Raw genomic sequence first — 25,602 nt, 5'->3', positions numbered from 1 at the left:
ACAGCTCTTCAACCCTCTTCTTGCTAGATCTTTTGATGAAAACACACACACACACACACACACACACACATACACACATCCCACCTTCCCACCTCGGGCATTTGCTTACACTGTGCTCCTGAAGCCACTTTCTTCTCACATGCAAATGTCTACTTCTACCTACCCACCAATGCCAATTCAAGCATGTCCTCCAGGATCTCTGGCTTTCATTCTGCAAGCTGGAAATAATCTGTCAGTCTTACAAACTCCTTCCCCTTTGTGACTCTTCTTTCTTCTCCTACAATAGCTTTCTAATGTGCGTGTTTAATTGTCAGTTGTGGAGTGTGTTTCCAAAGATTTCCACAATGATATCTCCCATCCCCCAGGCTCTTTTGCAATGGCCTTGACTCTCCCTCCACAAGAGGCAGAGTTGTTTGTTTCCTCTCCCCTTAAATCTGACCTGACCTTGTGATTGCTTTAATCAATCAAGGCAGCAGAAGTGATGTCCTTAAATTTCCAAGTTTGGAAATGAAGAAAGAATGCAGCTTCTGCTTTTGTGCTCTGGAAGAAGTCAGCTGCTATGTAAGAAGGCCAATAGCCTAAGACCACCATACTGTAAGAAAGCCCATGTTGGTCACATGGGGAGGCCACATGGAGACTGAAATGCCGGATCAGCCCCTGTGTTCCAGCCACCCAGCAGAAGCATCAGATACATGAGTAAAATCTTGGACATTCCAGTGCAGGCAGACACTACATGGAGTGAAGATAAGTGGTTCTCACCAAGCACTGCCCAAATGGCAGAATCATGAGCAAATAAATGATTGCTGCTGTATTAAGCTGCTGAATTTGGGGGTGGCTAGCCATGGATAGCCAAAGTATTTGCCTTGATTAGCTAAGAGTGTGGATGGGCTTGGGTGTCAACTGGCCAGGGTCAGCGTCCTGGATCAGCCACTTACTGGCACTGAGACCTCGAGTAAGGTCCCAGATAAACACAATAGCAGTATGTTGATTGATTTCTTCATTCAGCCAATGTGTTTCAGAGCCTTCTCTGTTCCTGGGCTGTGCCCAATAGTTTGCATTTGACACAGATGAACATTACCACTCAGAAGATCCCAGACTTCTCCCACAATCTTAGGGTTCCTGGGCAGAACCCAAACCTCTTCATGAATCACGCTGCCTTTTAAGAGCAATGACAGTAGTTTTCTATGACTTAGGGAAATAAAAGTATTTTATCATCTTATAAGTGCACTTTAAAGGCATAGTGTCCTTGTCAAAGCAAAAGCATATCTCATTCTCCTTAATAAGTAATCAGTTTAGACTGATTAAATTATGATATGTCCATACAATTGTTGAAAAATAATTAGGAATTATCTATATACAAATACGGAAAGATCTCCCAAAATACACTTTTAAATGAACAAAAAATGTACCGTGTGGTGTGAATGAATGATTCAGTTTGTATAAAAATAAGGAGACATAAGTATATTTGTATTCATCATAATTGAAAGAAGAATACACAGAAACAGGACTGACCTTCGGGAATCAGGAGCAGAGGGCACACTGAATTTTAGACTTTGTCATACTATTTGGCTTCTTTGTTCTACCATGACTGTATTTCACTTTCATAATTTTAAAAACTATTTTTAAAAATTTCCATCACCTTCGTAACATCGCCCCAGTAATATCTGTGTGGGACAAAAATGTCTAATGCTACTTATTCTGCAATTTGATGACCAAGGTGGAATTTGGTTATTTGGAGTTTGGTTCAGGAGGAAATGGTTGTTTTCTGTATTTGTTTCCTGTGGTTGCTCTACAAACTACCACACATTGTTGCCTTACAATACCAAAATCTATTCTTCAAAGTTCTGGAGGCCAGAAGTATACAATCAACTTCGCTGGGCTAAAACCAAGGTGTCCACAGGCCATACTGCCTCCAGAGGGGAGAATCCATACCTTGGCTCTTCCAGTTGCTGGCAGCTTTGGCAATAGTGGCTCTTGGCTGCACCACTCCAATCTCTGCGTCTTAGTGCATTTGGGCTGCTATAAGAAAATACCACAGGCTGAGTAGCTAAAAAACAACAGAAATTTATTTCTCACAGTTCTGGAGGCTGGGAAGTCCTAGATCAAAAATGCCAGCAGATCCAGTCTCTGGTGAAGGCGTGTTTCCTAGTTCATAGATTGTCATCCTCACATGGTGGAAGGGGCAAGGGAGCTCTCTGGGGCCTCTTGAAAAAGGCACTAATCCCATTCATGAGGACCCTGGCCTCATAACCTAATCACTTCCCAAAAGCCCCACCTCCTAAAACCATCACATTAGGGTTAGGTTTCAATATATGAATTTGCAGGAGTCGGGGGGGTGGGGAAGGGGGTACAAACATTCAGTCTATAGCACTCTGCCTCTACCTTTACATCACCTTCTCCTCTTCTGTATGTAGTTAAATGTCTATTTCTTTCTTATAGGGATACATGTGACTGCATTTAGGATCTACCAGATAATGCGGTATAATCTCCCCATCTCAAGATCCTTAACTTAATCACATCTATAAAGACGCTTTTTCCAAATCAAGTAGCATGTACAGGTTCCAGGGATTGGGATAGAAATGTCTTTGTGGGGGGAGGTGGTATTTTTCTACCTACCATATCTTCTATTTGGACCAGAATACAGGACCAAATGCATGCATTAAGTCATTCATGAATTCCACAAATATTTAAGTACCTGTTCTATCCAGAAACTGCAAAAGCCCAATCCCTGAGTTTTGAAAAGAGCTTGATCATCTTAGCAAGGACTGAGCACAAGCGAACCTTTGCAAATTGGCCCCCTCCCACACACTTCCTAAAAGGAAGTAGCATCCATCTCTAGAGGGGCCAGGGAAAGGATATCTGACTGAGTAAGGCCACAGACAGGCTCCCCAGCCCTTCCTGACACAACAGAAGGTGGGGAAGCCAAGGAAGGCACAATAGCTCATCTGGGCTTTCCTAGGGCTGCTCACTCACTTCCAGTCTAGTGAGAGTTTATATACTCAGTCTGCTGTTAAAGGGTGCCGGTAATACCCTAGCCTCCCTTCAGAGGCTTGCTGAACCTCACCTCCTCCATCCTGCAGTGCTAGCTGATGCCAAGGACTTTGGTCTAAAAGTCACAAGTATTCAGGGCTGACATCCTTGTCCTGCTTTCATTTCATCTGAAAAATCATTACACAAGCCAGCACTTTTTTGTGAGAAAAAAAAAAATTTATATATATATATATATATATATATAAATGCAAGCTCTAAAAGGGGTCTTTATTATCTGCCTAGCAACAGTTTGCTATAAATAAAATCACCCTGTCTTGCTATTTTATAATTAATAGCTCAACATTCTCACAACAACATTGGCCTTGCTGGCATCCTGGTTCCTTGTTTGCAATGAGCCTGAATGATTCCACAACCTTTCTCTGAATGTGAATTAAGTGCACAGGGTTTTAAACAAAAGAAATGTTTCCTCTTACCACACATTCATATGCAAAGTAATCAGAGCTGCAGCATTCATGCCCATGAATTTCTCATCTCTGGTCAAATATCTAATCTTCATTTTCATCAATTATGCCAAATTAATAGGATTTATTCTGGGATTGTGTTGTTTGCAGTCTGGTCCTATGACCCCAGGCCTCTCCTGACACCTGCCCAATGTGAAAAACACATAATTGGTGCTAAGATGTTTCATTACTAACGGTGTGCCCCCACTGGGCTTGACATGCATCAGATGCACAATCTGAGAGGTAACTCTAAGAAGAATGTGTCATTTTTCCCATTCTATAGTTGAGCAAACTAAAGCACAGCTCTAGTTAGGAGTTTGTCAAGATCCAACAGTGAGTCAGTGGAAAATGAAGGAGAACGTGTTTTGGAAATGGCTGTGGCTGCTTCGAACTTCCAGCCATGTTTCCCTCCCTCCCTCATAGGATTCAAAAAGTGAACTTTATCAAGAACAAGACCTTCCATGTTGGATAATAAGTTGCTTTCCCAGAGACTGAAAGGGGTGAGCAAGTATGATGGGCAGCTGATTGATGGACAGATGTTTGAGAGTCCCGAGTAATTATGGTGAAACCCTGGGATGGGCAGAGGGGTGCAGGCTGAAGGCTTCCAGTCACGAATTCCCATGATGTGAAGGCAGAGAGGATGCAAAGTCAGCGGAAACATGCGTGCTTAAGAGTACACCACACCAGGGAGAGGTTTCTAGTTCTCACCTTTCCTGGATGTTACTTATTGATGTATGCAAGTTAATAAAATGAGCTGGCTCCTTAAGACACAAACCTTGACTACTACACCCTGCCCCTTCTGTCTCCCCTCCCTATTGTCGTTTCCACTTCTAGGTCAGTGGCTCCTGAATAGCTTCCAGCCTTGCCGATCATGCTGTGGCCCACATCAGTTTCAACCACATGGATCAGACTAAAAACATCTTTCTGTACAAGCCAACCTTCCTCCCCAGGTTTTCCATTTCTCTCAGTGGCAGCACCATTGATACCCCACATGTTCATGAGAGTCACTCTCTCCTCTGTATATTTGCAGCATCCGTATGTCCTGGAGTTTCTGGAAACAGCCCTGATTTCAAACCTTCTGTTTTAGTGTCTGACCATGTGTCAATGTTTGTATCTTGATTTTGGACTGAGAAGACAAGAAGACATAGTGACTGTACCTGTTAATAAGCTGGCATGGCAGTCTTGTCTTCCTTCCTTATGACTCCCCATCTGATCTTATTTCTAGTTACCATTGCAGGAGTTCCTGTTTTCACAGCTGGATTTTGTAATAACATTGGCTCCCTCCATTTTGCTTTTCATGGCTCCGTCGAATAGATCCTCCAAACATAATTGCTCTTTATTCTCTCAGCAAAAGAACCCCAAAACACAAAAAGCAAAACAAAAAAACAAAAACCCACAGTACCTTTCCACTCCCAACCAGATGAATTCACCCTCTTTATCTTGGGGCTTCCTTCCCTAAAGCCTTCCATCTGCTCCAGCCCCCACAGACCTCCACCATCTCCCTGAAACAATATGACACTCATTTTTAGTTTTAGTGCTTAACTTCCAACATTCTAAGTTGCTTTATTATTTGTCATCTCTGAAAAGAGGTTTTAAGACCCTTAAAGAAGGACAGCTTTTTAGCTGTTTTTGGATACCTTTCATCATGGAAAGCTGGTTTCAGGCAAATAGTAGGTGTTCAACAATTATCTTTTAAATAAGGTGTCATTGTATAGCTTAGTATGTGAAATGGGTGTCTCTCATAAACCAGTTCCCTTTACATGTACAGCTATTTAAAGGGATAAATAATATCATTATTTTCCAGAACAAAAATGACCACATGATAAATGAGGCTTTATGAAAAAACATGGACAAGGATGTCTTGCTTTAGAACAAAGGTGGAGGGGAAAAAAAAAAAAAAAAAAAAAAAAAAAAAAAAAACCCTTTGGGGGCTGTTTGCATTTTATATGTAAACAGTGACATCTGCTGGTGAAGATGCACAGCATTTACATGGCATCTTGAAGTGGATTCAGGGTTCAGAAGCATGAATGTCACTGAGTCTTCATCACGGTCCTCTCAGAGACACCCAAAGGCCCCTTGTGAGACTCCAGGATTGGGTCATGTCCTCATACTTGATGATGATGGATGTGTTATTCTGGGAAATCATACAATTTAATTAAGATAAGCATCGATAATTAAAACAACTCTCCCTTTATCAGTTTCATTAGCCAGTTTTAACTTTTAATTGTCTTCCCTTATGATACATTTTCCCCTTGAAAGATTCCTGCCTGGTTTCCCTAGGAGAAGTGCTTAAAAGCATCAATCTCATTATAGTTCAGCAATCATGAGATAATTTTGTTCCCTAATTCTGTTTTTCTAGCATGTTTGTAAACAATGCCATCAGGAATAAAAGTGTTTGAAGCTGAAGCTGGGGCTGCCATCCAAATGTGGAAAGCATGCCAGAGACTATCTTTCCCAGCCCCGCCCCACCTGCACAGCCGCAGAGACGAAACTCAGCTCCAGGATAAGGTAAATGTCAAGAGCCACACAGCAGCATGCCTTCCCTTCAAAGCAGAACAAAGGGTGGTTTTCTTGGTCAACCTGGCTGCACAGGAGGAAGCCAAGCAACACCATTGATTTAAGCCCCAAGGAAAACCTAAAATCTTTGGCCACCTCAGGTTGTAAATCTGGCATCAGATGTCAGAACCTTGTATGAAAACACAGACTACTAGGTTTTGCTATGGCTTGAAAGGAATAGCCCAAAGAAAAGCCTGACTCCAAAGAAGGACTGTCCCAGGCTCAGGGCCCCACAGCGACCACATGCCTGGGCAGGGAACTGCCGGGAAGGTAGCCCAGAATGGTCACATCTCACTCTGCAGCCCCCTCACTGGGCAAGGAAACCTCCTGTCAGGTTCCGAGTTCTAGTCGTTCTTCCTTGTCTCTGAGAGCTGTCCGTCTTTTCATACCATTTCTACTGCCACCCCTGGTTCAGCCTCAGGTGCCTCGGAGGACTCACTGGCCAGGCCCCATGGGCACTCTACACGAACGATTGAAGAAGACCTCTAAACAAGACTGCAAAGCAGGCCCATTTCCTTCAGGTGACTGACGTGGGAACTCAGGCTGAGAGCAACTGACCAAGCAGACACAGCTAAAAAGATGGAGCCAGGATTCCAGCCAGGATCTGCCTGACTTTAAGTAACATGTGTTTCCCACTAAACCCATGTCATGGCTTTCCCCAGCTCTCAAAGCTTCGATGGCCCCACTGCCTACTGAATTCAGTCTTAGCCGCCAACCCAGGGGCCAAGCCCTCCGTGCCCTCTCCTGCCCTACTCTTCAGCCTTGCCCAGCTATTTGCCTCCATGAACATCCTCAAGTACCCCCCGCACTCAAGACTCCCCAGGAGTGTCCCTTTGCTCATCTGCAATGTCCTTTCTACCAGCCCATCTGCCATTTCCAAGTCCTGCTCACTCATCGATACTTCTGTGACCCCCCCTGCAGTGAGAGCACATTCTCTGCTAAACCCTTACTCTTCCACTGCACTTACTTCAGAGTTATTTACATAGAGGGTCTCCCCCTGCTAGACTGAGCCACCTTGGAGGAAGAGCCTGTGCCTGGATTTTCACATCTTTGTATGTCCTTCCATCCTTAGCAAAGGCACCTGGAATTTAATCAAAATCACCAAATATGTGTTGGATAGGTGAATAGGTGGATAGATTATAAATAAATATTTACCTAGGTTGTTACCTCTCAGGATGCAGGGAAATATATTTGATTTATAGACATAGAGAAGAAGCGACTACATATAGTATAATAAAGCAATGTTGTGTTTGGAATAACAGCAACTGATTAGTAAGTATCTATTATGTTACACTGATGTTGTATCTCTACCATTAGACTAACGAGTCTTTACGTTTCACAAGGGCAGGAATAATGTCTACAGCTGCAGCTGCCAGATCAAGCTGGAGTCCCTCCCTGATTTGATGCCATAAAGTAGGAGTTCTCAGCCACCATAGGAGGAAATCACTACCCCAGGCTGCTCACTAGAACCTCTGGGAAAAAACAGAGCTCCCCACTGTAAGTCACAGCTTTGGGGTCAGAGTCTCTGGATCTAAGCCTGGTTCTGCTACCTGAACCTCTCTTGAGTCTCAATTTCCTCCCTGAATATAGGGATGATAATCCCTGTCCCATGAGTTGCACTGGGGAATAAATGTGATCATCTACACAGTGCACTAACAGAGGGCATGACCTGTGGGAAGGGTCCCATTAGTGCCAGCATTGCCAGTTATGCAGTGAATATCATTCATGTCTCAGCTTCTGTATCAACCAGCAGCAATGCAGAGTTATCCCACCTGTAGTTAGTTGAAAGTAGCCGGTGCTGACTGTATCTCTAAGTTCTTACCAGTTGTCACTAGACCTTGTCAAAACGGGAAAAGATGGACTTCTGACAAACTCACAGTCAACTTATAGGCAATTTTAATAGAAAAAAAAAATAATTCACTGCAGTTTAAAAAAAAATCTACAATGAGGTATGAGCTAAAAGAGGATTCCATTGACTTGAAGTCAAAGTTCTTCGTGAATCTCTGAAAACCTTACCTCCCTTCGCCTTTTTAATATTATTAGTATGTTACATTATAATTCATCCCCGATAGTGTTTTCAAGGCATTGGAGTTCCTGAACACTTCAGATTGTCTCCTACGTCCTGCAAAGATACCCCATAATAGTGTAGCTCCCTGAGAGTGAAGTGGTGTCTCTGCACCCCCAAGGTGCCCAGACAGTCAGGTCCACCCAGTCATGGTGTGCTGCAAGACCTCTCTCTCTTCCTACACGCCATGCAACTTTACAGACCAGGAAGGCACTCAAGGGCAGCACAGCCCTGGGGACACATCCCGTTGCCTTATGCTCTAATGTTGAAGACCGCCTCAGCATCTGCTTACTGTGCAGGAGCTAAGGGAGGCAATCACCTCCACTGACCTATCCTCAACAATAGCTCCTCTATACTAGAAGATACTAGAAACAAAAGAGCTATGCTCCTCTGGGCTGAGTTAGGAACTGGAGCTGTCCATCCCAGTGGAAAGAACTGCGTAAGCATTTGCACTAGCAATAAGCTCTCTGGCCTGTGGACCATGAGTCATGGGAATCCTTCAGCACCAGTGGAGGTGAAGTGACTTTGAGTGCATGGACTCCATTCTCGGCAGGTTCACTTTTTATGCTGTCAGATCCGTAAACAAATGTTCACCCCTTCCTGAAGCAAAGCAGGAGAGGACATTGTTGATCTATCAGGGCATCCTGATAACATTCTGCCTCCACAACCAGCCAGTGTTTAAAGACACACGCTAGCTCTAATTAGCTTGGAATGTGAACACTGCTCATTGCTTGATTATACACTTTAAATCATGAACGCTCAGAACAATCATAAGATATATATACACTTACACATATACATATACCGCCTGTACACTCAACTAGAGGACATACTGGTGGCTGCAGAACTCCGTTATGATAGCATGGAGTTTCATTCAGATCATTTCTTTTTTCATATGACACCTCCAATTTACATTTTAGTGTTGTTGGTGATGGCTATTGACTGAATGTTTGCATTCCCACGAAATTCATAGGCTCAAATCCTAATCCTCCGTGTGATGGTTTTAGAAGATGGGCCTTTGTGGGGGTGATTAAGTCATCAGGGTGGAGAGGTCATGAATGGGATTAGTGCCCTTGTGACAGACACCCAGAGAGCTCTCTGGCTCTCTTTCCGCCTCGTGAGGATGCAATGAGAAGGCAACCATCTGCAGCCGGAAGAGAGCCCTCACCAGAACCCAAGCCAGCTGGCCCCCGATCGTGGCCTTCCAGCCTCCAGAACTGTGGGAAGTGGATGTCTGTTGTTTGTGAGCCCCCAGTCTACAGTGTTCTGCTACAGCAGCCCGAGCTGACTAACACAGTGATATTACCAATGATGGCAAAACACCAAACAGTACATGCTGATCACTCAGAGTTCCTTCGTTGCCAGATATAGAAACGACTTTTCAAATTCCAGCTATCATCCTCCCAAACCTCAACTGAGGAAATGAATCATTATCACCAACTGCAAACTCGCTGTTACCCTCCAGCAATGATAAAGAGGGCCTTTCTCCTGTAGACCTCCCCCTAAGTGGGCCTGGGGCACTCTTCCTTTCCTCCTAGCCGCCTGGGGACCTCTAAACTGCCTCTTCACTGACAGAACTAGCAACAGACAAGCCTGGGAAGCTCCCCTAACCTCTTGTAAGGAGAAATTATTTTGCATTTCCTTGAAAGTTTGAGCCTAGGCGGGCTGGCTGTACTCCCTCCCCACACAGAAATCCCAGCACACCTAGGAGACAGGGTGGGGCAGAGACACATGGGGCTGCTAGGGCAGGAGGGCTGGCCCAGCCCCAGCAGGATAACTGCCCTGGAGAGTACACACACCCCGGGGAGAGTACACACACCACGGAGCCCAGTCCCACTCCCAGGATCCATCCTGACCTCATCCAGTCCAGACTGACCAAGACTTCATCCTCAGAGAAGAAATCATAAAAGAATTCCTTGACATGCTCCCCTTCTCTAATCTGGTATTAACAAATGGTATGATGGACTAAATGAAGAAAGGAGGGAAGGGAGAAGTAAATAAACTCCAGGTTTGTAGACATCAAATTTTAAGAAAGCAAATGAGAACTGAGTTCAATAATGATCCCAGTCATTCTTTAGCAAGGCAGAAGGAAGGAGTGAAATAGCCTAGATCTTCAAACATTCCCAATTCAAGGGACAAAATTCTATCCTACATTCCCTAACCAGTGAATTCAGCTATAGGCACTGTAGTCATATTAATAGGTGAAGCCAGCTGGGCTTCTGGGTGGAGCGGGGACTTGGAGAACTTTTCTGTCTAGCTAAAGGATTGTAAATACACCAATCAGCGCTCTGTGTATAGCTAAAGGTTTGTAAACGCACCAATCAGCACTCTGTAAAAACGGACCAATCAGCACTCTGTAAAACGGACGAATCAGCTCTCTGTAAAATGGACCAATCAGCAGCATGTGGGTGGGGCCAAATAAGAGAATAAAAGTTGGCCACCGGAGCCAGCAGGAGCAAAAGGGTTGGGTTCTGTACCTGATATGGGAGCTTTGTTGTTTTGCTTAGATTTGTTGTTGTTCACTGTGTGAGTCTGCGCTATGTTATGAGGTATAACACTCACTGCGAAAGTCTGCAGTTGGTTTTACCACAAACTTACTGGGGAGAAGGAACAACTGCGTGCCACCTTGAAGAGCTGTAACACTGCAAAGGTCTGCACGTTCACTCCTGAAGCGAGCCAGACCAGGAGCCCACTAGAATGAATGAACAACTCCCTACATGCACCTTTGAGAGCTGTTAACACTCACGGGGAAGGTCTGCGGCTTTGCTCCTTAAGTGGGCAACTGCGAACCCACCAGAAGGCGGACACGCTGGACACATATGACCATCTGAAGGAACAAAACTGACCCACCATCTTTAAGAACTGTAACACTCACGACGAGGGACTGCGGCTTCGCTCTTTAAGTCAGTGAGATCAAGAAGCCACTGGAAGAAACCAATGCTAGACTCAGTATTCATGTACAGGGTTTAAGGCTTTTGTTGCCAGAAGGGCTTGCCTGTGAGTGTAGTTTGTGTGAGTGTGTGGGTGTGTCCCGGAGCAATATAAAGTGTGTTCTGCCTGGTTCAGCTTCTGCCTCTTGTTTCCCACGGCAGGGAGGAGGCAGTTTTTCTAAGACGGGTTCTTGGAATTTCGTAATGCGGAATCAGCAAGTGGGCAGAGACATCTGAGGGTGAGGGCTAGAAGAGGAGGGGAAGACTAAGAAAAAAGCTGAACAGGAGGGGAGAGAGAACAGTCCCTTTACAGAGAAAGAGTGGGAGGGGTGAGGAGGGAGGATACTGACACTCAGAGCCCAAGAACAGTAGAAAAATAACCAAGCAGCGGGAGAGAGGGGAGTTAGGTAAAATGGGTTTCCTATAATCTGTAGATTGGTGGTTCTGTGCTTTAGACTGGCGTTTCTTCTTAAGTTCGTATTTGTTATGTCTGCTGTTCTTGAGTATGACTCCTTAGAGAGACTGAGCTGCGTGGGTCTTGAGCTCATAAGATTTTCTCAGTCCTAGTACTGCTGTCTTGCCTTACAGCTGAGGAAATGGCAGCTCAGAGAAATAAAATCGGTAGTCTCAGTATGCACCACAATTGACGGCTGAACTTTGATTTCTCTGCCTATTAGTCCAATGTAGACTCTACTACCCCATGCTAAAAATATGCTTGTTCCTAAACATGCTGCCAGCCACATCCCTCCCTACCCCGACATACCTTCTTACGCTGTTGTTTCACTGGAAAGATAAAAAACCTTACACACACTCTTCAGTAGAGAGCATTTATATGTCTGAAAAGAAAGTGCCCCACAACAATAGAAAACGTTCCCAAAAGTTCTGGGCCTGGAAGCTGGGATGCATGCAGGTAGATCAAAGGCAGAACCTTACCTTGAGAAGACACTTGTGAAGTTGGAAGGGACAGACATTGTTTAAAGGGCCCACGTGTCTGAGCAGGACTCACATTCCATCCAACAGATGGCAGTAGCCACATATTTTTTTAAATAAGCACATAGAAGTCCAATGTTCAGAAGAAAAAAGAACCAGTGAAATGAGATATAAAATCTTTCTGTCCTCATCAAAAGCCAAGTTTTCATTCCTTTTGAATTAACATGAAATTCAAACAACAACAAAACCCATCTACCTAAGCGCTGGTAGATAAAATCAACTAAAAGCCCACTAATGACATGTTACCGATTACAAATTATAACCATTTCTTTGTGTTTTGTTATTAGATGAAAGAGGATTAATAATTGCTCTAATATGTTGGATTTAACTAACTAAAGTGAGTGGTTGAATATGGTATCCATTTTCCACATACCAGCATTCTTGAAGTAAAAAATAATGGAACCTCTTGGTTGCTAACAATCGTTTAACCACCACCTAATTCTTAGAATTCTTTACACTTCCGAACATGACTTCCATTCTAGTTTTCAAATTGAGAAAGCACCTATATTAAAAAGCAGTGGTTCTCTCCCCATTTCGGATTACACTTAAAGGTATAAGGTAGAGAAAAGTCTAATAGAGAACATAATTGATGTCAGTTGTAATTGTATTCTGATGTCAAATACATAGTAAAATAGCTTATTTTTGTGGTACTGCATTAAAAATACATTTCTTGAGTTCCTTTTTTTGTTCATTCTATTTTTATCCCCCCTTTTTGCCTTGGCTCTTCCTATGCATGATTTTCTGCATATTTAATATCGTGCAAAGGAAAAAGCACTGCCTGGACCTGTCCACCAGCAAGGGGACATTGCTTTGCATAAACAGACAGGGGGGCAGGCACCTCAAGGGACTCGCAGAAGTGCCTGGATATTTTTAAATACTTGAGGAAAACACAAGGATGCCTGTCGGACATCTCAGGAACTGCTAGCTTCAGGTAAATCGGTTTTAACATTAAGTTGCTAAATTTCCTTCCATGATGTCATATCTTGGAAAGCTTGGTTTTTGGTGACCGTTGTGATAGTTGTGGGGGAAAAAGTGATATGTCCTAATTCCAAGGTTTTGTATATTGCTAGTGCCCAACTGATGCACCTACATATCATTAGTAAATAATTGTGGTTATTTAATAATACAATAAAATATGATTTATTTTCTTTCAATTTGTACATATTATTTTTTACCCAGCTCATAAGTTGTTAGGACATAAATACTTATTAAGGTAGTTGGACACAACAAGGTCATAAACAGAACTAGTAGGTATTTCTTTTGGCCTCAGGGCCCTGTGAATAAAATTACTAAGACATTAAGGGTGCTGTGAACTGAAAATGTTTAGGAACCGCTGAACTAAACTATTCACAGGGGTGAGCTGGTTTATTCCTCTCAAACATCTTACAGTCATTTCAAGGCTGGGCATGATAGCTCACAACCGTAATCCCAGCACTTTGGGAAGCTGAGGTCAGAGGATTGCTTGAGGCCAGGAGTTTGAGACCAACCTGAGAAACACAGTGAGGCCACATTCTCCACACAAAAAAAGTAAAAATTAGCTGGGTGTGGTGGTGCATGCCCGTAGTCCTAGCTACTTGGGGAGCTGAGGCAGGAAGATTGCTTGAGCCAAGGAGGTTGAGGCTGCAATGAGCCATGAGATTGCACCACTGTACTCTAGCCTGGGACACAGAGTAGGACGCTGCCTCAAAAAATTAATTAATTAATTAAAAATCATTTGAAAGTATGAACCATGAATTTAAATAACTGATATAAAAATCTGGAAAGAATGAATCAGAAATAAAAGAAAAGAGCTTGGGTTTGAATCTTGCCTGCCCCACAAACTGGGTGAGATCAAGTGACCTATCTGAAACTTGGTTTTCTTCTCCTTTGTGTGGGTTAGAGGAGACAAGGTCTTAGCACCTAAGACCCTTCTTAGTACTTGCAAATGCACAATAAGTGGTATCAATTATGATTTCTAAATCAGACATGACCCATAAAAACACTTCCTTCCTGGAAAGAAGGGGTCTTAATTTGGGGAGTCCAGTGCAAAATAAAAATATGAGGATCTTTGTTCAAAAATTAGTAAGAATTTCAAGATGGTGTCAACAGAGCTGACCAGCTGTGAAGCTACGTGAAGCTGCCCCTGCTCTTGCCAATTTTCTCAGGATTTTCCAGCTCAAATGAGTCTTTCCTTCTGCACCGAATCTTTATACTCTTATCACCCGTGCCAATAATTAGTAGCTCACCATTATCCTGGTCCCCAGTCAACTGTAGCAATATGTAATATCATCATATTCATTACTAGCTGCATGGTGACATTCTGTTTCCCAAGTGGACTGTGTTAGTCTGTTTGTGTTACTATAGAGGAATGCTTAATGGCTGGGTAATTTATAAAGAGAAGAGGTTTAACTGGCTCACAGTTCTGTAGGTTGTGCAGGAAGAGTGATGCCAGCATCTGATTCTGGTGAGGGCCTCAGGAAGCTTCTATTTGTGGCAGAAGGGAAAAGGGAGCAGTCACATCACATGGCAAGAGTGGGAGCAAGAGAGAGAGAAGGGGTAGGTCTCCCCAGACTCTTTTAAACAACCAGATCGTGCATGAACTAACTGAGCAAGAACTCACTTATCACCAGGAGGATGGTATTAAACCATTCATGAGGGATTTGCCCCCATGATCCAATCACTTCCCACCTGGCCCCACCTACTACATTGGGAATCACATTTCAACATGAGATTGGAAAGAACATCCAAACCATATCATAGATGATCGCATCTTTGTGGGCAAGGGGCTGTAAAGAGTGCTGACTCATTTTCCACCCCACAGGCTCCAGGCACCGCTGGCACATATTAGATGCTCAACAGATACCTGTTGACCAAATAATTGATGGGAGGGTGGTATGTCTATATAGTTGTTAGCCTCTTACTACCATATTCTCCAGGTTGTAAAGGCTGTGAGTGGTAGACTGAAAGCATGCCAGGTAATCTAGTATAATTTATAGTATACCCTCAGAGGGTATACTAAAGAAACTAAGAGGACATCACACAAGTGGGTGTGTTCATCCTTTGTGTGTGTGTGTGTGTGTGTATTTCGTTTTCCTTTATTTACGGTTTTTCATATTAATAAGCTTTATTTTTGGAACAGTTTTAGGTTCACAGTAAAGTGAAGCAGAAAGTATGGAGAGTTCCTATATACCCTCTGTCCCCACACATGCACAGACTCCCCAACTACCAACATTCCCCACCAGGATGGTACGTTTGTTACTACTGTTGAAATGGTATTGACACATCATCACTCAAAATCCACAGTTTACATTAAGATTCACTCTTGGTGTTGTATATGGGTTTTGATAGGTGTATAATGACAAGTATCTACCATTATAATATCAGATAAAATAGTTTCATTGCCCTAAAAATCCTCTGTGCTCTACCTATTCATCTCTCTCTCCCCCAAATCCCTAGTACTAACTGATCTTTTTACCATCTCCATAGTTTATCCCTTTCCAGAATGTCACATACTTGGAATCATACAATATAAAGGCTTTCAAATTGGCTTCTTTCACTTAGCAATATGCGTTTAAGTTTCCTGCATATCTTTTCATAGCTTGATAGCTCATTTATTTTTAGAGCTAAATAATGTTCCACTGTATGAATATCCCACAATTCATTTATCTATTCACCTATTGAAGGGCATCTTGGTTGCTTCCAAGTGTTGGCAATTATGAATGAAGCTGCAGGTTTTTGTGTGGACATAAGTTTGCAGCTCCTTTGGATAAACATCAAAGAGCACAACTGCTGGATATTACAGTAAGGGATGTTTAGTTTTTAAAGGAATGGCCAAACTGTCTTCCAAAGTGGCTGTACCATTTTGCATTGTCACCAACAATGAATGAGAGTCCCTGTTGTTCCACATCTGCACTAGCATTTGATGTTGTCAGAGCTGTGGAATTTGGCCATTCTAATAGGTATGTAGTGATATCTTATTGTTGTTTTAATCTGCATTTCCCTGATGGCATCTTGTGGAGCATCTTTTCATATGCTTAACTGACATCTGTATATCTTCTTTGGTAAAGTATCTGTTAAGGTCTTTGGCCCATTGTTTAATTGAGTAGTTTGTTTTCTTATTGTTGAGTTTTAAGTGTCCTTTGTATATTTTTGGTAACAGTTCTTTATCATATGTGTCTTTTGCAAATATTTTCTTCCGGTCTGTGGCTTATCTTCTCATTTTCTTGAAATTATCTTCTGCAGAACAGAAGTTTTTAATTTTAATGAAGTCCGGCTTATTAATTATTTCTGTCATGAACTGTGTCTCTGGTGTTGTACCTAAAAAGTCATCACTATACCCAAGGTCATCTAGGTTTTTCTCCTGTATTATGTTCTAGGCATTTTATAATTTGTGTTCCACAGTAGTAGTCTGTGACCCATTTTTTTTTTTTTTTTTTTTTTTTTTGAGACGGAGTCTCGCTGTTTCACCTAGGCTGGAGTGCAGTGGCGCGATCTCGGCTCACTGCAGGCTCCACCCCCCGGGGTTCACGCCATTCTCCTGCCTCAGCCTCCCGCGTAGCTGGGACTACAGGCGCCTGCCACTGCGCCCGGCTAATTTTTTGTATCTTTAGTAGAGATGGGGTTTCACCGTGTTAGCCAGGATGGTCTCGATCTCCTGACCTTGTGATCCGCCCGCCTCGGCCTCCCAAAGTGCTGGGATTACAGGCGTGAGCCACCGCGCCCGGCCTCTGTGACCCATTTTGAGTTAATTTTTGTTAAGGGTTTAAGGTCTGAATCTGGATGGATTTGTTTGCATGGGGATATCCAATGGTTCCATCACCACATGTTGAAAAGACTATCTCTGCTCCATTGTATTGCCTTTGCTCCTCTGTCAAAAATCAGTTGTCTGAATTTATTTGGGCTTATTTCTGGTTCCATGTTCTGTTTCATTGATCTATTTGTCTATTCTTTTATCAATACCACACTGTCTTGCTTACTGTAGTTTTATAGTAAGTCTTGAAGTCAGGTAGACTGTCAGCCCTCCCACTTTGTTATTCCCTCTCAATACCAATATGGCTAAATCTGGGTCTCTTGCCTCTCCATATAAACTTTAGAATCAGTTTGTTGACATCCACAAAATAACTCCCTGAGATTTTGATTGGGATTTCAATGAATCTATGGATCAAGTTGGGAAGGACTGACATTTTGACAATATTGAGTCTTCCTATCTATGAATATGGACTATCTCTATTTATTTAGTTCTTCTTTGATATCTTTCATCAGTTTTGCGTTTTGTAGCTTTCCTTATAGAGATCTTGTATATATTTTGTTAGATTTATAGCTAAGTATTTCATTTCTGGCATGGTAATGTTAGTGGTAATGTGTTCTTAATTTCAAATTCCATCTGTTCATTGCTGGTACAGGAAAGCGATTAAGTTTTTCAGTGTTGTATCCTGCAACCTTGTTATAATTGCTTATTAGTTCCAGGAGTCCTTCAGTGGACTCTTTTGGATTATCTAGTAGACATCTGCAAATAAAGACAATTTTACTTTTTCCTTCCTAATTGTATACTTTTTATTTCCTTTTCTTGCCTGATTGCATTCCTAGGACTTCTAGTATAACACTGAAAAGGAATGATGAGGGGGACATCTGATTCCTGATTTTGCAAGGAAGCTTTGAGTTTCTCACCATTACGTATGATATTCATTGTAGGTTTTTAGGTAGATGTGCTTTTCTTTATCAGGGTGAGCAAGTTTCCCCTATTCATAGTCTGGTGAGAGTTTTTATCATGAATGGGTATTGGATTTTGTCCAATACTTTTCCTGCATCTATTTATATGATCACATAATTTTTTTCTTCTTTAGCCTATTGATGTGATAGATTATATGAATGGATTTTTGAATGTTGAACCAGCTTTGCATAACTGGGATAAATCCCAATTGGTAATGATGTATACTTATTTTTACACATTGTTGAATTTGATTTGCTAAAATTTTGTTAAGGATTTTTGCATTTATGTTTATGACAGGTATTTGTTGTAGTTTTTTCTTGTAATATCTTTGTCTGGTTTTGGAATTAGGGTAATGCTGGCTTCATAGAATGAATTGCAAAGTCTTCCCTCTGGTATAATTTCTTATTTAAAAGTTTGGTAGGACTCACCAGCAAACTCACTGGGCCTGATGATTTGTTTTGGATGGTTATTAATTATTGATTCAATTTCTTTAATAGATATAGGCCTATTACAATTGTCTGTTTCTTCTTAAGAGAGATTTGGCAGATTGTGTCTTTCAAGGAAATGGTTCATTTCCTCTAGGTTATCAAATTTGTGGGCACACAGTCGTTCATAATATTCCTTTGTTATTCTTTTAATGTTCATGGGATTTGTAGTGATGTTCCCTCTTTCATTTCTCATACTGGTAATTTTTTTTCTTAGCCTAGCTACAGAGGCTTATCAATTTTATCGATCTTTTCAAAGAACCAGCTTATAATTTTGTTGATTTTCTCTACTGATTTTGTTTCCAAGTTTATTGATTTCTACTGTAATTTTGTTATTTCTTATCTTCTGCTTACTTTGCATTTAATTTGCTCTTCTTTTGCTAGTTTCCTAAAGTGGACTGTGAACTTCATAGGAGCTTCTCAGTTGCCCCCGATCCCTTAGGTAGGACAGGATGGTTACAGGTAACTGGAGTTAGGTATTTCCCTTCCCCTGGGTAAGGTAGGTTCTGATAAAACCCCAGCATTTAGGCTCTGATTAAATAGTTTCTCCTCAGGGTAGGCCTTGTAATAAGAAGAATGCTCTGTCATATTTCAAAGTGGTTGCTTTTCTCCTCCCCCTGAGAGAAGCATAAGGGAATTTTTCTCTGATCCTTGCTTTGAGAAGCTGGGAGAGTGCCTGTAGTTACACCTCATAGAAATGTAAGAGCCCTTCTATACCTAGGTCTTCCTGGAGTTTTTAACTCCATCTTTTCCACACTCAACCTCTGGCAATTTGTCAGTTACAAGTCAGCTTTTCCCATGCTGGCACTGGTGCCCGTGGAGGTTTCTGCTCAAGAGTTTCTGCTGTGATAAGAGTAGATTCATTGTATCCACATGTCTGTCTCCCCAATTTGGGGACAGCAGCTTACCCTGTGTCCTCACTTTTCTGATAGATCTAAGAAGAACTGTTGATTTTTCAGTTTGACAGTTTTTTGAATTGTTATTAAGATACAGTGGCAGCTTCAAAGCTCCTTTTGCACTGAAGTGAAAACTGGAAGTCCTGTGTTCCCTTTTAAACACTGGCACACTCTAACAAAAACAACTTAATGAGAGTTGACCCTGTTCACAAATTTCCCCTGCCTCAAATTGCCCTACATGTGCAGGAGTAGTCTTCAGACAGCCCAGTCCACACATAGGATGGGCACTGACCAAACTTCAGCAACCTGGAAAATCTACCCTGAGAATTGGGTCAGAGAGTCAATTTTCCCAAATAGATCATCTTCCACCTCCTCGTGAAGATCAAAAAACAGAAGTTAATCTCCAGAGAGAAATAAAGAATGAATCAGAAAGAAAAGAGATGCAAGACAGAGAGCCAGGATGATTTTTTTGTTCCTGGGTAGAGTCACAAGCCTGGTCTCTAGCCGTGCATCCTTTTAATAGACTCCTCTTTTCCACTTAGCTTCCCCAAGAAAATGTCTCTTTCTCTTTGCAATCAAGAAGCCAAACTCAGTGAGAGTGAATCTGTCCATAAACTCTGGTGGGGATGAACACCACATTTCCATATCTCCTGAGCTCCTGGAAAGTAATTTGTCACCAGGGTGGCACCAAGGTCCAGAATTTTACCTACAGCCCAGTCAACAAGGAAGAGCCAGCTGCCAAGGCCAGGGAAGCCAGAGTAGCCACATCTCAGCACTCCAGGGAGCATGAATTGCAGTAAAGTCAATGAGAGTAGTATCCTCAAATTTTGCCAACTAAAGATTCAGCATGAAGTAAACCCCACCCAGGAACAAGCAAAAAGACTGTTTCCTGGAAGAGAAAACTAGATCTGGAAGGAAACAAGAAAGCACCACCCAGCTGGGAGAGGATAAATGTCAAAAACAGCCCCGAGGGTAAGGGACTACATATGCCTTTCTTTTGGCTGTGTCTGCAGAGAGGACAGATGTGTCATGGGAGACTACAGCCAAGAAGAGAACTGCAATGAATAACAGGGAGTCTAAGGAATCTTGGGATTCAAGACAAGTCCAGGAAACTACAAAAAGACTATAGAGTGGAGTCTCTTGGTCTCACAAAAGTCTAGGCTCTGTCTGCTCTGTTTCTCCTCCCAGATCAGACAGCTTCAGCCAAGAAAGGCATAGAGGAGGAAGGTCAGAACAACATCCTAGTGATGTCACCATGCAGCCTGTTGGATTTGGTCACCTTCAACTCAACCACAAAGTGGCAGGACATTTAATTTAAATATTCATTTGTGCTTAGTCACCTTATGGTATTCCCTTTCTGTTTCAGGAGGCAGAGGGGCTCTTAATCATCAAAAATTTTCCTGGTTGGCAGACAGAAACTACTGGAAGGTTCTTCCAGTTTTCATGACCTACATAGTCATTGAAGGGGCCATTCTTGTTATCTGGGTGGAGGCAGAGGCAGAGAGGAAAGATCATGTATTAGTACTTCATTCCTTTTTAAATACCAAATAATATTCCACTGTATGGCTGTACCTCATTTTGTTTATCCATTCATCACTTGATGGATATTTGAGTTGTTTCCGTTTTTGACTATTATAAATCATGTTGCTTTTTACATTGATATGCAAGTTTTGTGTGGACATATGTTTTTATTTTTCATTTTTCTGGTGTACATACATGAGAGTAGAATTGATGGGTCATATGAAAACTCTATAATTAACATCTGAGATACTGCCAAACTGTTCTCTCCACCATTTAAAATCATGCCAGCAATATATGAGGATTCCAGTTCCTCCACATCCTTGCCAATACTTGTTAATGTTTACTTTCTAAATTTCAGCCAACCTAGTGGGCAGTTTTCTCATTGAAAATTCGATTTGCATTTCCCTAATGAAAAATGAATAATAACATTGAAAATCATTTAATATGTTTATTGGTAATCATATATCTTCTTTGGAAAAAATGTATATACAGATCTTTTCCCCATTAAAAAAAATGGGCTATTAGTTGAGCTGTAAGAGTTCTTTATGTATTCTTGACACAAGCCCTTTATCAGATACATCATTTCAAATATTTTCTCCTATTATGTAGGTAGTCTTTTCACTTTCTTGATGGTATCCCTGGAAGCACAAAATATTATATTTTGAGAAAGTTCAATTTAGTTTCTTTGGTTGCTTGTGCTTTTTGGGGTCATACCTAAAAAATCACTGCCTAACTTAAGTTCATAAATATTTACTTCTCTATTTCTTCTGAATTTTATAATTTTAGCTCTTGCATTTATGTCTATGACCAATTTTGAATTAGGTTTTGTATATGGCACTTTGTACAGGTTAAACTTTTAATTTTTGCTGCGGACATCCAGTTTTCCCAACACCATTTATTGAAAAGACTTTTATTTTATCCATTAAATTTTCTTGGCATCATGATTAAAAATCATTTGACAATAAATATGAAAATTTATTTTTCGATGATCAATTCGGTCCCAATGATTCATATGTCTATCTTTATGACCGTGCCATGCTGTCTTGATTACTACAGCTTTGTAGAACATTTTGAAACTGGGAAGTGCAAGTCCTCCAAATTTGTTCTTCTTTTTCAAGATTATTTTGGCTCTTCTGGCTCTCTTGTATTTCTTTATGACTTTAGGATAAGCTTGTCAATTTCTGCCCAAAAGAGGTAGCTAGGATTTTGATGGAGACTACATTGAACCTATAAATCGATTTGGGAAATATTGCTGTCTTAGCAATGTTAAGTCTTTCAGTCTGTGAACACGGGATGCTTCTTCATCTATTTAAGTTTGCCTTAATTCCTTTCAATGACAATTTTTAGTTTTCAGTGTGCAAGTCTTGAACTTGTATAATTCTTGATTAAATTTATCATAAATTATTTTATCTTTTTAATTCTATTAGAATAGAATTGTTTTTCTTAATTTCATTTTCACATTGTTCATTGCTAGTGCCTAGAAATACAATTGATTTTTGTATATTGACCTGGTATCCTGCAAAGTAGGAGAACTTGTTTGCTAGTTCTAATAGTTTTTAAAATATATTATTTCTAGCATTTTCATGTCATCTAGAATAGAAATAGTTTTACTTCTTTCTATCTACTCTGAAAGCATTTTATTTCTCTTTCTTGCTTGATCGCCCAGGCTAGAATTTCCAGTACAATGTTAAATAGAAGTGGTGAGAGTAAACATCCTTGTTTTGTTCATGATCTTATGTGGAAAGTATTCAGTCTTTACCATTAAGTACAATATTACTTGTGAATTTTTCACAGGCTTCTTTATTTGGAAGAGGAATTTGTATTCTCTTTGTTTGTTGAGTGCTTTTTTTTTTTAAGAAAGGCTGTTGGATTTTGTCCAATGCTTTTTCTGTGTCTATTCAAATTATCATGCGATTTTTGTTCTTTATTTTATTAATATGGTATATTAAGTTGATTGATTTTTTAATGTTAAGCCAACATTTATCCTGGGGAAATTCCCATGTGGTCATGGTCATTCTCATCCTTTTTACATATTCTGGATATGAATTGCTAGTATTTTATTCAGAATTTTTGTGTCAATATTCACAATGGATATCAGTCTATAGTTTTCTTATGCTGTCTTTGTTTGGTTTTAGCACTGGGGGTAATATTGTCCTTATAGACTAAGTGGGTAAATTCCTTCACACTTTGAAAGAGTGGGGGAGATGAGTATTCTATTTTTTGAAAGAGTATGTAGGAGACGAGTATTATTTTTTGCATAATTGGTAGAATTTGCCAGTGAAGCCACATGGGCCTAGAATTTCCTTTGTGAGAAGTTTTCAAATTATTAACTCAATGTCTGTACTTCTAATAGATCTATTTACATTTTCTATTTCTTCCTGAGTCAATTTTAGCACTTGGCATCTTTATAGGAATTTGTCCATTTTATCCAGATTATCTAATTTGTTGGCATACAGTTTGTTTGTTTCGTTTCATTTTGTTTTGTTTTTGAGATGGAGTTTCACTCTTGTTGCCCAGGCTGGAGTGCAATGGCACAACATTGGCTCACCGCAACCTCTGTCTCCTGGGTTCAAGTGATTTTCCTGCCTCAGCCTCCTGAGTAGCTGGAATTACAGGCATGCGCCACACACCCAGCTAATTTTTGTCTTTTTAGTAGAGATAGGGTTTCTCCATGTTGGTCAGGCTGGTCTTGAAATCCCGACCTCAGGTGATCCACCCACCTCAGCCTCCCAAAGTGCTGGAATCACAGGTGTGTGCCACCGTGCCAGGCCCGGCATACAGTCTTTATACTTTCCCTTATAATCTTTTTATTTCTGTGAGGTTGGTTTTTTATTTTAAGACTTGAGTCTTCTCTTTTTTTTTTCTTGCATAGTCTACCTAATGCTTTATATACCTAATGGTCAATTAGGTCTATTTGTGTCACAGGGTTGTTAAAATGTTCTATTTCCTTCTTAATATTCAGCCTAGTTGTTCTATTCACTATTGAAAGGGAGATATTGAAGTTTCCAACTATTGCTGAGTTGTCTATTTCTCCCTTCTGTCAGTTTGCTTCATGTATTTTAAAATTTGTGTTGTTAGGTACAGATATGTTTATTATTATTGTGTTTTCCAAAGGGATCACTACCACTTTGTCACTTATCCTTTGTGTTTAGTAACAAGTTTTGTCTTAAAAACTATTTTTCTTGATATTGGTATAGACACTTCAGCTCTATTTTGGCTACTGTTTGCATTGTATCCTTTTATCCATCATTTTACTTTTAATGTATTTGGTTTTCAAATCTAAACTGTATCTCTTATAGACAGAATAGAATTGGATTATATTATTTCTTCTGCCAGTCACTGTCTTTTGCCTGATGTATTAATTAATCATTTATATTTAATGCAGTTACTGATAAGGTAAGATTTATGTCTGCCATTTTGCTACTTGTTTTCCACATGCTTTATGTGGTTTCTGTCCCTGTACATGCCCATTAATATCTTATTATAGTAATATATATTTCTAGTGTACAACTTTAATTTCTTTGTTGTTCCTTTTACTATGTATTTTTTGAGTTATTTTTGAATGGTTAATAACATAATAACAATATCTTTCAGATTAAACTAACTTAATTTTAATGGTATTCAAAAGCTTCATTTAAATATAGCTCCATTCTCCTTTCATTGTGCATCATGGAAACTATATACATTATAAGCTCATCAACAAAGTTTTATAATTATTGCTATGTGGAGTTGTCTTTTAAATCGGAAAGTAAAGTATACAAACTCATGTGGATTCAAGTTACTAATAAATATCACTTCATTTCAGCCTGTAATACTTCCTTTAGTGTTTCTTGGGGAGCAGGTCCACTACCACTGAACTTTCTTAGTTTTGTTTTTGGGGCTTTTTTTGAGACAGAGTCTTGCTCTGTTGCCCAGGTGGGAGTGCAGTGGTGCGATCTCTGGTCATTGCGACTTCTGCCTTGCAGGTTCAAGTGACTCTCCTGCCTCAGCCTCCCGAGTAACTGGGACTACAGGTACCTGCCACCACACCCAGCTAATTTTTAGTAGAGATGGGGTTTCACCATGTCTGCCAGGCTGGCCTCAAACTCCTGACCTCAAGTGATCCTCCTGCCTCAGCCTCCCAAAGTGCAGGGATTACAGGCATGAGCCACCACACCCGGCCTCAGCTTTTTAAAATCTACAGCAGCTTTAATTTATCCTTTATATATAAAAGATAGTTTTGCTGGATATAGAATTCTTGATTGACATTCTTTTTCTTTGGGCACTTTGAATATGTCATTTCATTGCATTCTCATCTCTATGATTTTTTATGGAAAGCTAGCTATTAATCTTATTATAGATCACTTGCATGTAATGAGTCATTTTTCTCTGTCTTCAGTATTCTTTATTTGTCTTTTAACAGTTTTGCCTATTATATGTGTAAGTGTAGATTTCTTTCAGTTTATCTAATTTGATATTCTTGGATATGAGCATAAATGCTTCCATCAAAATTGGGATGTTTTGGGCATTGTTTTTCTCAAGTATTCCTTCTCCTCCTTTTTCTCATTTCTCTCATTCTTGGACTGCCTTTATGGGTAGGTTGGTATCCTTGATGGTGTCCCATAGGTATTTATGACTCTGTTAATTTTTCTTCATTCTTTTATGTTTCTGTTTCCCAGGCTGCATCATCTGAATTGACCTATTTTCAAACTCATTGATTCTTTCTTCTGTAAGAGTAAATCTTCTGTTGAAACCCTCTAAGAAATTTTACATTTCATTATGATAGTTTTATTTATGTTTTAATTAATTAATTTATTTATTTTGAGACAGAGTCTTGTTCTGTCATCCAGGCTGGAGTGCAATGATGTGATCTTGGCTCACTACAACCTCTGCCTCCCAGCTTCAAGCAATTCTCCTGCCTCAGCCTCCCAAGTAGATGGGATTATAGACACCTGCCACCAGGCCTGGCTAATTTTTTGTATTTTTAGTAGAGATGGGGT

At 40.7% G+C, this 25,602-nt stretch overlaps 1 protein-coding gene across 1 annotated transcript in view; it reads right to left on the bottom strand.

Annotated features, from left to right (window-relative positions):
• Window positions 1–4,814: 4,814 nt before the first annotated feature.
• Window positions 4,815–25,602, bottom strand: part of LOC115835565 (WAS/WASL-interacting protein family member 2-like) — a 70,446-nt gene continuing 49,658 nt past the window's right edge. Inside the window, exons 2-3 of the mRNA XM_030815119.1 lie at window positions 7,015–7,128; window positions 4,815–4,993 (exon numbers count right to left, since the gene is read on the bottom strand). Of these exons, the coding sequence (XP_030670979.1) occupies window positions 7,022–7,128 (107 nt within the window). The 3' untranslated portion in view covers window positions 4,815–4,993; window positions 7,015–7,021. The remainder of the gene's footprint in view (window positions 4,994–7,014; window positions 7,129–25,602) is intronic.

The sequence above is a fragment of the Nomascus leucogenys genome, chromosome 6, assembly GCF_006542625.1.
Source record: "Nomascus leucogenys isolate Asia chromosome 6, Asia_NLE_v1, whole genome shotgun sequence".
NCBI lineage: Eukaryota > Metazoa > Chordata > Mammalia > Primates > Hylobatidae > Nomascus > Nomascus leucogenys.
The sequence above is the reverse complement of the archived record's forward strand: the minus strand, read 5'-3'. Positions and strand labels throughout refer to the sequence as shown.